Source organism: Borostomias antarcticus, assembly GCF_949987555.1.
Source record: "Borostomias antarcticus genome assembly, chromosome: 16".
NCBI classification, from domain to species: Eukaryota; Metazoa; Chordata; class Actinopteri; order Stomiiformes; family Stomiidae; genus Borostomias; species Borostomias antarcticus.
Genome location: NC_140249.1, coordinates 2,999,631 through 3,012,105, shown reverse-complemented (window position 1 = coordinate 3,012,105; position 12,475 = coordinate 2,999,631). Strand labels below are relative to the sequence as shown.

The window sequence follows — 12,475 nt, the reverse complement described above, 5'->3', positions numbered from 1 at the left end:
TTCGGCCTGGTGCTGTGGGAGGTCGCCAGACGCACCTACAGCAACGGTGAGGGCAGCGCTGTGGTCTCAACACATACAGCCTGATGAGAGGTCAGAGGTGGGAGGTCAGCCAGACGCACCTACAGCAACGGTGAGGGCAGCACGACGTCTCCGTAGGGTAGCGCTGTGGTCTCTACACATACAGCCTGATACCATACCATACCATTTTATTTATAGAGCACATTTAAAAACAACAAAGTTGACCAAAGTGCTGTACAAGTCAAACAACAATAACACACAAAGAGCACATAGTAAAACATACGCAGTATGTCACATGAAAAAGGACAAGTCTCTTAGGCCATGTCAGGAAAACGCCAAAGAATATAAGTGTGTTTTGAGGCGTGATTTAAACACCTGCAGAGTGGGGGCCTGTCTAACATGCAGGAGTAGCTCGTTCCAGAGCTTAGGGGCGGCCACTGCGAAAGCCCGATCCCCCCTGAGCTTCAGCCTGGATTTGGGGACAACCAGGAGAAGCTGATCAGAGGACTTGAGGGACCTTGAAGGAGCATAGGGTTCCAGCTGATGAGAGGTCAGAGGTGGGAGGTCAGCCACGGTGAGCGGTCAGAGCAGAGGGAACGTAGGGAAAGCGCAGTCCGTTTCTAAACAGCTCGCCTGGCACTTTTCCGCAAACGATTTGACCTCTGACCCCGCTCCCTCCGCCAGGTATCGTGGAGGAGTACAAGCCTCCGTTCTACGACCAGGTGCCCAACGACCCCAGCTTCGAGGACATGAGGAAGGTGGTGTGCGTGGAGCAGCAGAGGCCGTTCGTCCCCAACCGCTGGTTCTCAGACCCCGTACGTCCACCGCTCCCTCGCACAGAGGAGGGAAGGGGGCCGCGCGGCAGGAATGGAACCGGGCCCAACTCGCCGTTCCGTCTCTCCGTTTTGTCCCCGAATCGCGGGCGTCTTTCAGAGCGTCTCACTCTCTCTGCTGTGGAGGTGTCTTTCTAAATACCTCCCTCTCTCTCTCTCCTCTAGACGCTGTCTGCGCTGGTCAAGCTGATGAAGGAGTGCTGGTACCAGAACCCGTCTGCCCGCCTCACGGCGCTGCGCATCAAGAAGACTCTGGACAAGATCCACAGCTCTCTGGAGAAGAGCAAGGAGTCCTAAGAGATGGACCTCCCCCCCTCCCTCCCTCCCTCTCAATTCAATTCAGTTTAAAGGGGCTTTATTGGCATGGGAAACGTCTTTACATGGCGAAAGCAAGCCCCTCTCTCTCTCTCTCCCTCTCTCTCTCTCTCTCTCTGTTCTGGCCCGGGTCGTGGGTCGGTGGTTCTGGATGGATCTGGAGCTGCTGCTGCTGTAGGACACTGGCCCGGTCGGCGTGTCACGGTCACCCGTGCTGGACTGTGTCACTGTAGACCGTCTGAATTAGTGGCGTACCGGACCCTGTCCTCATCCCGCTTCAGTACCCCGCGAGGACCGCTCTGGTTTCACACACACACACACACACACACACACACACACACGCGCACCAACGATCAACCACACGCCTCCACAATCCCCAGTCCGTCGTAGTTTTTGCGTTCCCCTCACAGACAATCAAGGCGTGTTGCATCGGAGCCAGCCAACCTTTCTGTCTTCACACACACATCACACACACACACACACACACACACACACCTTTAGCTACATGTTCAAGGCAGAGGATCAGAGCCAATAGAAACAAAGGAAACTTGTTTTGAACTTCCTAGTGAATATTTATGCATAAGGAGCTTCTCCTGTCTGGGGGTGTGAGGCTGCAGGCTGCTGTGATTCTGACTGTAGATGTCGGTGTTCTACCGGTGGTATCAGGGTTGCTAGGACACCATAGCTGTGTTCGTAATCGCTCCCTATTCACTATATAGTGCACTATATAGGGCGTCAGCCATTTTGTTTGTAGTGTCCGAATTCTCCGCGGAATTTAAGTTCCCTATATAGTCCACTATTTATTACCCACAATTCACCTTGATTTGCAGGGAACAGTGCATGTACCCTACATTTTCTCCGTTCCCTAGGTAGTTCACTACATGGTGACCCCTATATAGGGAATAGGGAGTGATGGAACGAGGGAGCGATTCCGAACACGGCTCATATGTATGTTGAACTCTAAGTGAAAAGGAAGTTACCTCCACGTTTGTGCCCCGTCTTTATAACCGCTACTGGTAAGCATAAGAACACTAAACTAAAGACTGGTAGTACCTTCAAAGGCTTGATTTTTGGTTTTTAAGTACAGGAGGGTCTGTGTGTTAAGGAAACGTGTATTTTATTCATGATTTACACAGAACGGGATCTCCGGGGTCCCGACGTGTTCGTTCGCTGAAGAGGCTGATTTTGTTAGGAAAAATATTGTTGCTTTTTTACATGTAATAAAACATTCACTGCACTGTTATCAAAAATAATGATTTTATTCTTGTTTCTCCTGTTCAGATAATTACATAAAACAGATTACAAACCATGGATAAAATGTACAAGTGGGTGTGAATCTAACTATGCTAGCGCACACGTGTAGTCTGAGGTGGGCCAGGCTACGTCCTGGAGGTGCAGGTGAGGTGGGCCAGGCTACGTCCTGGAGGTGCAGGTGAGGTGGGCCAGGCTACGTCCTGGAGGTGCAGGTGAGGTGGGCCAGGCTACGTCCTGGAGGTGCATGTGAGGTGGGCCAGGCTACGTCCTGGAGGTGCAGGTGAGGTGGGTCAGGCCACGTCCTGGAGGTGCAGGTGAGGTGGGCCAGGCTAGGTCCTGGAGGTGGGCCAGGCCACGTCCTGGAGGTGCAGGTGAGGTGGGCCAGGCCACGTCCTGGAGGTGCAGCTGAGGTGGACAAGGCTACATCCTGGAGGTGCAGGTGAGGTGGGCCAGGCTACGTCCTGGAGGTGCAGGTGAGGTGGGCCAGGTTACGTCCTGGAGGTGCAGGTGAGGTGGGCCAGGCTATGTCCTGGAGGTGCAGGTTAGTCAGGTCAGTCTGTCCAGCAACCAGCTGTGTCGCTAGACGGCGCCGAGCTCCCAGCTGCTCAGAACGTGCCAACTCCAGACTAGCAGCCCAGGGCGATCTCTCTCCAGACTAGCAGCCCAGAGAGATCTCTTTCCAGACTAGCAGCCCAGGGCGATCTCTTTCCAGACTAGCAGCCCAGGGAGATCTCTCTCCAGACTAGCAGCCCAGGGCGATCTCTCTCCAGACTAGCAGCCCAGGGCGTTCTCTCTCCAGACTAGCAGCCCAGGGCGATCTCTTTCCAGACTAGCAGCCCAGGGAGATCTCTTTCCAGACTAGCAGCCCAGGGCGATCTCTTTCCAGACTAGCAGCCCAGGGCGATCTCTCTCCAGACTAGCAGCCCAGGGCGATCTCTTTCCAGACTAGCAGACCAGGGCGATCTCTACAGGGCAGGAGAGCTCCGCGGTCCTGGAGGGGTTGGAGGATGCGTTTGGGGTTCGTCTGGCTTCCAAGTGTTTTTCTTTGTTTATTTCACCAAGTTTCCCACACTGTAAACACTCAATCACACACTACAGCCAGGATACAGCAGGATTGTATCAATCCTGTAAAAGTGCTTGGGATGAAAGCTAGATATGGAAGATGGGTGTCTAAAATACAGGGTTAGGGTTGAAGGGGGGGTAGAAGGAGGGGTAGTAGGGGGGGTAGAAGGAGGGGTAGAAGGAGGGGTAGAAGGGGGAGTTGAAGGAGGGGTAGAAGGAGGAGTTGAAGGGGGGGTAGAAGGAGGGGTTGAAGGGGGAGTTGAAGGGGGGGTTGAAGGAGGGGTAGAAGGGGGGGTAGAAGGGGGGGTAGGGGCTGGTGAGGAGAAAGAGTTTTCTGCTGTCCTTGTGGGACGAGAGCACAGGAACATGAAGTTTTAGTCCTTCACACCCTCAAAATAGACGATTTAAGATGAGATACAATCAACTTTAATAATCCCTGGAGCATTATTGATTAAAGATTAAACTCCAACTCAATCCATTTCATCTTCATTTATCCGGGGTTAGGGTTGGGTAATTATATCTCTCAGATCTCGTTTCTGTCTTGAGCAGGCTGGCGGCCCATTAGTCATATCATTATTAAAATGCTGAACATGTGTCTTTATTCATATCACGATGTCGTGAGAAACGTGTAAAAGTTCAAGGGTCAAACGCCAGGTGTCCGACGCCACGCTGCCACTCTTCCAGAGGGGGAGGAGCAGTAGGGTGTGCGTGTGTGTGTTCATGTTCAGTATTTTGTTCATGTGACCACTGTGCTCTGCTGCCCAAAATGTTTTACATCACGACGTGTGTTCAGGATCCATTCCCCATCTTCTGAACCGTCTGAGGCAGCTCCAGGGTCAGCCAGGGGTCAGTCAGGGGTCAGTCAGGGGTCAGTCAGGGGTCAGGGTGAGTGGAGGTGATCAGGCAGGGTCAGGGGTCAGTGCTAGGGTCAGGGTGAGTGGAGGTGGTCAGGCAGGGTCAGGGGTCAGTCAGGGGTCAGTGCTAGGGTCAGGGTGAGTGGAGGTGATCAGGCAGGGTCAGGGGTCAGTCAGGGGTCAGTGCTAGGGTCAGGGTGAGTGGAGGTGATCCGGCAGGGTCAGGGGTCAGTGCTAGGGTCAGGGTGAGTGGAGGTGATCGGGCAGGGTCAGGGGTCAGTCAGGGTGAGTGGAGGTGGTCAGGCAGGGTCTTGTAGGGGTTGAGGATGCCCCTGGGGTCCAGCAGGGTCTTGATGTTGCTCATGAGCGCCACCGCCTGGCGGGGTTTGCTGTAGTGGATGTAGTTCCTCTTCTTCAGTCCCAGGCCGTGCTCCGCGCTCACGCTGCCACGGCAACCCGCCGTCCACTCGTACACGAAGGGCTCGATGGCCGCCAGGAGGGCGGGGTCTCGGGACGGCGAGGTGATGTTCAGGTGGAGATTCCCGTCACCTGGAGAGAAACACACACACACACACCTAGGCATGAACACACACACATCTAGGCATGAACACACACACACACACATCTAGGCATGAACACACACACACACACCTAGGCATGAACACACACACACACACACCTAGGCATGAACACGCACACACACACCTAGGCATGAACACGCACACACACACCTAGGCATGAACACGCACACACACACCTAGGCATGAACACACACCTAGGCATGAACGCGCACACACACAGACACACAAACACACACACCTAGGCATGAACGCACACACACACACCTAGGCATGAACACACACACACATACACCTAGGCATGAACGCACACACACACACCTAGGCATGAACACACACGCACACACACCTAGGCATGAACACACACACCTAGGCATGAACGCACACACACACACACACACACACCTAGGCATGAACACACACACACATACACCTAGGCATAAACGCAAGCACACACACACACACACACACACACACCTAGGCATGAACACACACACACACATCTAGGCATGAACCCAGCGCAGCGCCCCCCTCAGTCTTACCCACGTGTCCGTACCCCACCACGCTCCTGGCTCCTCCCCCTCAGTCTTACCCACGTGTCCGTACCCCACCACGCTCCTGGCTCCTCCCCCTCAGTCTTACCCACGTGTCCGTACCCCACCACGCTCCTGGCTCCTCCCCCTCAGTCTTACCAACGTGTCCGTACCCCACCACGCTCCTGACTCCTCCCCCTCAGTCTTACCCACGTGTCCGTACCCCACCACGCTCCTGACTCCTCCCCCCCAGTCTTACCCACGTGTCCGTACCCCACCACGCTCCTGGCTCCTCCCCCCCAGTCTTACCCACGTGTCCGTACCCCACCACGCTCCTGGCTCCTCCCCCTCAGTCTTACCCACGTGTCTGTACCCCACCACGCTCCTGGCTCCTCCCCCTCAGTCTTACCCACGTGTCCGTACCCCACCACGCTCCTGGCTCCTCCCCCTCAGTCTTACCCACGTGTCCGTACCCCACCACGCTCCTGGCTCCTCCCCCTTAGTCTTACCCACGTGTCCGTACCCCACCACGCTCCTGGCTCCTCCCCCTTAGTCTTACCCACGTGTCCGTACCCCACCACGCTCCTGGCTCCTCCCCCTCAGTCTTACCCACGTGTCCGTACCCCACCACGCTCCTGGCCCGGCCCCCCAGGCGCCGTCTCATGTCCAGCACCAGCTGGTAGAGGCGCTCCACGGGGAGGGAGACGTCGTATTTGTAGGTGAACCCGTCGTGAGTCAGAGCCTCAGTGATTCTCTCACGCATCGACCACAGGGCCTGAGAGACAGAGAGTTGAAAAGACGCCTGACCCATCAGGTGAAACGCCAAAACGTGCATTAACATTAACATTAACATTTGGGCGGCTGTAGCTCAGTTGGTAGAGCGGGTCGTTCAGTGATCGAAGGGTCAGTGGTTCGAATCCCAGCTCCGACTGTCCACATGTCGAAGTGTCCTTGAGCAAGACACCTAACCCCAAATTGCTTCCAATGAGCAGGTTAGCACCTTGCATGGCAGCTACCACCATTGGTGTGAGAATGTGTGTGTGAACGGGTGAATGAGAGGCCATTGTAAAGCGCTTTGAGTGCTGCTAAGGTGGAAAAGCGCTATATAAGTGCCGTCCATTTAACATTTAACATTAACTGCTGCTACATTTGAACTAAAAATGTCACAACTTGAGAACAACTAATAATACACCAACCTAAATAATTAGCTCATTGCTTGTATTGATTAATTTTACAGCGAATTTTGTTAAATCACATTTATAGTTATATCGTAATGTATTGTATGCAAGTTACTTTAGAATGCAGGGTCTCTGGATATTGAATGCATATGAAGTGAATAATATGTACTTCCTAAACATTCACTACTGAATCTGTCTATCTGTATATATTGTGTGAATGATTTCACGTGTAGGTGCAGACTGCAGCTGTACTGTATATCTGCATGTATATGTTTATATGTAATATAAATATGTATATAATGTTTGTGTATTAGAGTGTTTGTGTATATAGAATTATTTCTGTAACCCCACTGTTGCTGAACATTAAGTTATGAACATTATGTTCTTTTGTAACAATAAAGGCCATTGGACTGGAGGGACAGAGAGACAGAGACAGACTGGTGGTGAGTACCACTATAAAGACGTGTTGATGTTAGATACAGCAACCTGACAGACCGATCAGCAGAGAGAAAGAGTCACCTTTATTTTGGCCTCCTCTGTTGCCACGGTCCCGTCGGTAACCAGTGATGATGTCATCGCCTCCTCCAGGAAGTTGTGTAACTTCTCTTCATCGTGGGCGGGGTTAGACCCAGATGTTTCTATGACGATGTAGAACGGACAATCTGCAGGACAGGTAGACCAGAAAACAGATGTTATACCAGGGCTCTGTGTGTGTGTGTGTGTGTGTGTGTGTGTGTGTGTGTCTGTCTGTCTGTGTCTAGGTGTGTGTGTGTGTGTGTGTGTGTGTGTGTGTGTGTGTGTATTGTACAGTATGTGTGCGTGTGTGAGTGTGTCAAAGTCAATTCTATTTATAGTACATGTTCATACAAGCAAATGTAGCACACAGTGCTTTACAGAATAAGAAATGATTAAAAAAAACATATAAGTAAATGATACAAAAAATAAGAAAATAAAACAGGAGGGATAATATATGGTAAAAGAGAATAAGAAACAGTAAAACATTAAAAATGAGAATAAAAAAATAAAATTGAGAAGATTCAATTATAGCACAGGTGAAGCTACAGTACAAGATAAAAGCGAGATTTAAAAGTATGTCTGAAAATGTCACTTAAAGTTCCCCCAGTTTCAGCCATTCTTCTGGCAGGGTATTCCAGAGGCTGCCTCCCCATGTCTCATGGTCCTGGCTCTAGGAACCGTTAATACTTCAGTGCCAGAGGATCTCAGGGACCTACATTATTTGGTATATATCATAAAAGCATGCCTGACATGTATTCAGGTGCATGACTATGGAGTGCTTTGTAAACTAATAAAATGATCTTACAAATCTACAGGTGCATCCCAAAAAATGTGAATATTGTGAAAAAGTTCATTATTTTCTCTAATTTTATTCAAAAAGTGAAACTTTCATGTATTCTAGATCCATTACGCAGAGTGAAATATTGCAATCCTTTTTTGTTTTAATCTTTACAGTGTACAGTCTGGCCATGTCCTGTCTGGGTGGGGCTTGAACCTGAAGACCATCTTTGGGGGGGCTGGACATAGCGTTGCATAGCCCACCCACATCCATTGTATGACCAAAACGGTGGTAGAGCAATTATCAGACTTTCTCAAAAGTGCTAGTTTTGTCAACGTTTTGATCTGAACCATTGTATATGATCATAAGTAACCTTAAAACAGGGCTAAACATGATTTTTCCCTTTACTACTCCTTTAAGTATTAGCTTTCTTTGGTAGACCAGATACAGTAGACGAGTGTTACAGTAATCCAGCCTGCTATTAATGTATGCATGCATTAGTCTTCCGTGTGTGTGTGTACCTGAGATGGGGTTGGCTAGTTTCAGGTGTGTGTGTGTGTGTGTACCTGAGATGGGGTTGGCTAGTTTCAGGTGTGTGTTTAGCAGTCTCATGCAGTCTCTGTCCAGGAACTCGTAGGCAGACAGGATTTCTCCCAGCATGCCCTTGCAGAGCTGGAAGGTCTGGAGCAGCTGCTCGAAACTCTCACAGCCTGGTGTACGTACGTACGTACGTACACACACACACACACACACACACACACACACACACACACACACACACACACACGCACGTCACAGCCTGTCAGGTGACACCTGCTCCCCACCAGCCTCTCATGCTGAATGGATCATGTATGACAACATTAAAGGAACACCCTCCTCTGTGCGTGCTATAGGAAGCATTGAGGCCCGTTAGCCTAGCTTAGCTGTAATCACTGGAAGTGGATTGGGACCAGTTAGCCTCTAGACTTACGGCTCTAACGGGTCTCAATGCTTTCTACTGCTCGTACAGAGAAGAGAAGGGTGTGTATCTTCTTATCTGACTCTGGGGAAGATGGCAAATAAGCCGATGTCAGAGTGATGCATTCATCCCACCAACTAGTTTTAACAAATAGTTTTAATCTCTATGACATGGAGCCCCCAGGGTTGATGCTGAGGTCAGAGGTCACGGCTGACATACCGAGGAAGGCCACGTTGACAGCGTTGGGTTTCCGTGGACACAGGATGGACACGGAGGTGATGACCCCCAGCGTGCCCTCGGAGCCGATGAACAGCTGCTTGAGGTCATATCCTGTGTTGTCCTTCCTCAGCGTGGCCAAGCAGTCCAGCACGCGGCCATCTGCCAGAACCTGCACACACACACACCAACGCACACACACACACACGCACACACACACACAGACACACGCATGCACACACAGACACACGCATGCACACACAGACACACCCATGCACACACACACGCACATACACCACATACACACACACACAATCAAATACCTTCACGTTCTCTCCCTCCCTTTTTCTCCCTCATCCTTTCTCCTTCCCTCCCTCTCTCTTCTTCCCTCCCTCCCTCTCTCTCTCCCATCCTCCTTCCCTCCCTCTCTCTTCCTCCCTCCCTCCCTCTCTCTCTCCCATCCTCCTTCCCTCCCTCTCTCTTCCTCCCTCCCTCCCTCTCTCCCATCCTCCCTCCCTCTCCGTGTGATCCTCCTCTCCCCCGTCTTCCACTCACCACCTCCAGACCCAGGACTGTCCCTCGCAGGGAGCCGTACCGGAGGAGTCGCAGCCCCCCGGCGTTGGTGGCCACGTTGCCCCCGATGTGGCAGCTGCCCTTGGCCCCCAGGTCCAGCGGCATGATGTGGTCCTGCTCCTCCAGATACAGAGACAGGCTCTCCAGCACACAGCCAGCCTGGCACGTCAGGATACCTGGCCCACAGACACACAGACACACAGACACACAGACACACACACACACACACACACAGACACGTCAGGATACCTGGCCCACAGACACACACACACACAGACAGACAGACAGACAAACACAGACAGACAGCCACAGACAGGCAGACAGCCACAGACAGACAGACAGACAGGCACAGACAAACAGACGGCCACAGACAGACAGAAAGACAGGCAGACAGACAAGGAGAAAGAGTGAGAGAGACAGAAAGACAGCCACAGACAGACAGGGAGAAAAAGAGTAAGAGAGACAGAGCGATAGCCACAGACAGACAGGCACAGAGATACAGAGACACAGAGAGACAGACAGGGAGAGACAGGAACAGAGATACAGAGACACAGAGAGACAGAGAGACAGACAGGGAGCAGGGAGTGACAGGAACAGAGACACAGAGAGACAGACAGGGAGAGACAGGAACAGAGATACAGAGATACAGAGACACAGAGACACAGACAGACAGACAGACAGACAGAAATACAGACAGAGACAGGCACACAGAGAGAGAGAGAGAGAGAGAGAGACAGACAGACAGACACACAGACACAGAGCGGTCACAAGTCTGGCTCAACTGGGAAGGATGTTTAAGACTGATCACTGATCAGACGCACCAGAGACGGCGTCGAAGCTCAGCACGTTGTTCATGAGCGCCGTGGAGAGGATGATCTCGTCGTACACGGGCACGCTGCCCCCCACCAGCCCCGTGTTGCCCCCCTGAGGGTTGACTGCCAGGTTACGACTGTTACAGTGCCTACAGGAGGAGGTGGTGGGGGAGTTACACATAGTCACAATATTATAGTTACCTCAACACAAATGCATTAGTACTGGATCGAGCTGTGTGTGTGTGTTCCTTTACCTGAGGATCTGAGAAACTTCCTGCGTGGTTTGAGGCCTCAACAGCACTTCACTGTGACCTACAGGAGACAGAGGTGGGAGACAGGTCTGTCAATCAATCAATCAATGTGATCAAACTGCCGAAAAGGAATGAGTTTGGACTTTTCTATCACCTCTCACTGACTTGAGCCAGTCGACGTTGCTGGCCTCCAGCAGGTCTGGGTCGGTGACAGTCCTGCCCGGTACCGTCTCCCTGAAGAAGGCCAGATCCTCCGGAGTCACCCTGGAGAACGGCAGCCTCTCTGGGGCTGCTCCCGGGGAAGGCTGGGCTCTGTCCGCCCCGGAGTGGAGCCCCCGGGGCCAGGCAGAGCACCATCCTGGCCTGGGTGGGAGGAGTGGGCCGCTGGAGCCTGGGGCTAAAGTTCTGGCCGTGGCTGGAGGTGAGAGAGTGCTGTAGAGGTTCAGACACCTGAGGGCTGTCCTAAGACCCATCCGTCTGTGGAAGACTCCTGCCATGGCTGAAGAAGGAATGCCCTGGGTTATAATCTGCGTATCACTGCAATGTGTTACGAGACATGTAATTTCGTCCCGTATTTAAACTGTGACTATTTTTACGGCGGACACAACTAACGTTTTCAAGCATTTCAGCCATAAACACCTTGTAATTGGGTTAAGGTTAGGCTTTAGGGTTGGGGATAGGGTTAGAGTTGGTTAGCTTTTGAAAGCAGAACTTCCCAAAACAAGATTCAGTGCCGTAAAAATAACGGGCGCGTTACAGCAGCCGTGATTGTGAGGCGTTAGATAGGGCGCCGTAAGGATAGACTGCCTTATTATTAAAGGTACCCAACGAAACGTGAATCAAAACAATCCGTTCTTTGTTTATTTTCGAAATTCCTCGATTTTATGGTTCCTTGTAGTCTAATAAACATGTTGAATCACTTGAATGTCTTTCCTACCTTTTAATTTCTTCGCAAAATGATATTTAGCTAATGTTTTGAAAACAACAAAAATGTGTGAAACGTCACTATTATGTGCTCCGCGTATTGACGCAATGACGTAGTACGCGATTTTCGGGGACCACCTTCTCAAATTTGATCTAGAGCGCAAACTAGTGGTCAAAAACTACATTGGGTACCTTTAAGTGTAAAGCTTGCACGATAGCGTTAGCCAAACCGGTTAGCACTAGTGTTGGCTAACTCAGCTGTGTTGGGCTGTTTTTTTTTGCTTTAGCGTTCATTCTAAATATATGTATGGCTAACTATCTCACTCACCTAACGTAACGATGTTCAGGCAGTTCACAAAACCCAGCTAGCCTAACTAGCTACCTAGCTAACGTTAGGCATGCTGTAAAACAGGGCTAGCTAGCCTTTAGCGTGCTAACGCTTGGGTGCTAACCGCTTGCAACACAACAATATCCACCATTACCAGGCAAGCCACGTCGTTAGGTCCAAGTGTCTTTATTCATATCATACTGTCACAAATGTGTGAAAGTTCAAGGGTAGTTAAGGGAGTCAAGACGTGTTGTGATCAACTGTTTACAGCAGCAGCTGCTCAGTGAGTGGGAGTCATGTGGTCTAGTCGTCCAATCAGATGTCATGGATGTAGTCTAGTCGTCCAATCAGATGTCAGTTCAGTTTGAGCCAACCGGATTCGAGGACTCGCGATGCGGCATGCGGCGGAAGCGTTTACCGCGCTGCCGCTGCCGCTCTTCCCAAGGCAATACAAATGACGCGTATGCGCGTGTGTGTTTATGTTCCGGTCCATT

The 12,475-nt window shown here is 51.3% G+C and overlaps 2 protein-coding genes across 3 annotated transcripts in view; one reads left to right on the top strand and one right to left on the bottom strand.

Moving 5' to 3' along the window:
- The window catches only part of acvr1l (activin A receptor, type 1 like), a 9,381-nt gene extending 6,988 nt beyond the window's left edge, over positions 1-2,393 (top strand). For both annotated transcript variants that reach the window (XM_084451263.1, XM_084451264.1), the window contains exons 9-11: positions 1-46; positions 703-833; positions 1,017-2,393. The exon at positions 1-46 is cut by the window's left edge and continues 152 nt beyond it. In XM_084451263.1, coding sequence (XP_084307389.1) covers positions 1-46; positions 703-833; positions 1,017-1,148 — 309 coding nt within the window. In that variant the 3' untranslated portion in view covers positions 1,149-2,393. The remainder of the gene's footprint in view (positions 47-702; positions 834-1,016) is intronic.
- Positions 2,394-4,616: 2,223 nt separating this feature from the next.
- On the bottom strand, positions 4,617-12,121 carry d2hgdh (D-2-hydroxyglutarate dehydrogenase; the record flags this gene model as incomplete). The annotated part of the gene is made up of 10 exons (XM_084451029.1): positions 11,982-12,121; positions 10,884-11,228; positions 10,733-10,790; positions 10,488-10,627; positions 9,649-9,842; positions 9,097-9,265; positions 8,486-8,629; positions 7,145-7,287; positions 6,057-6,222; positions 4,617-4,885 (listed from the first exon to the last, which is right to left on the bottom strand). Exons 2-10 carry the CDS (start codon positions 11,224-11,226, stop codon positions 4,617-4,619), a joined length of 1,626 nt encoding a protein of 541 aa, XP_084307155.1. The 5' UTR covers positions 11,227-11,228; positions 11,982-12,121.
- Positions 12,122-12,475: the final 354 nt, after the last annotated feature.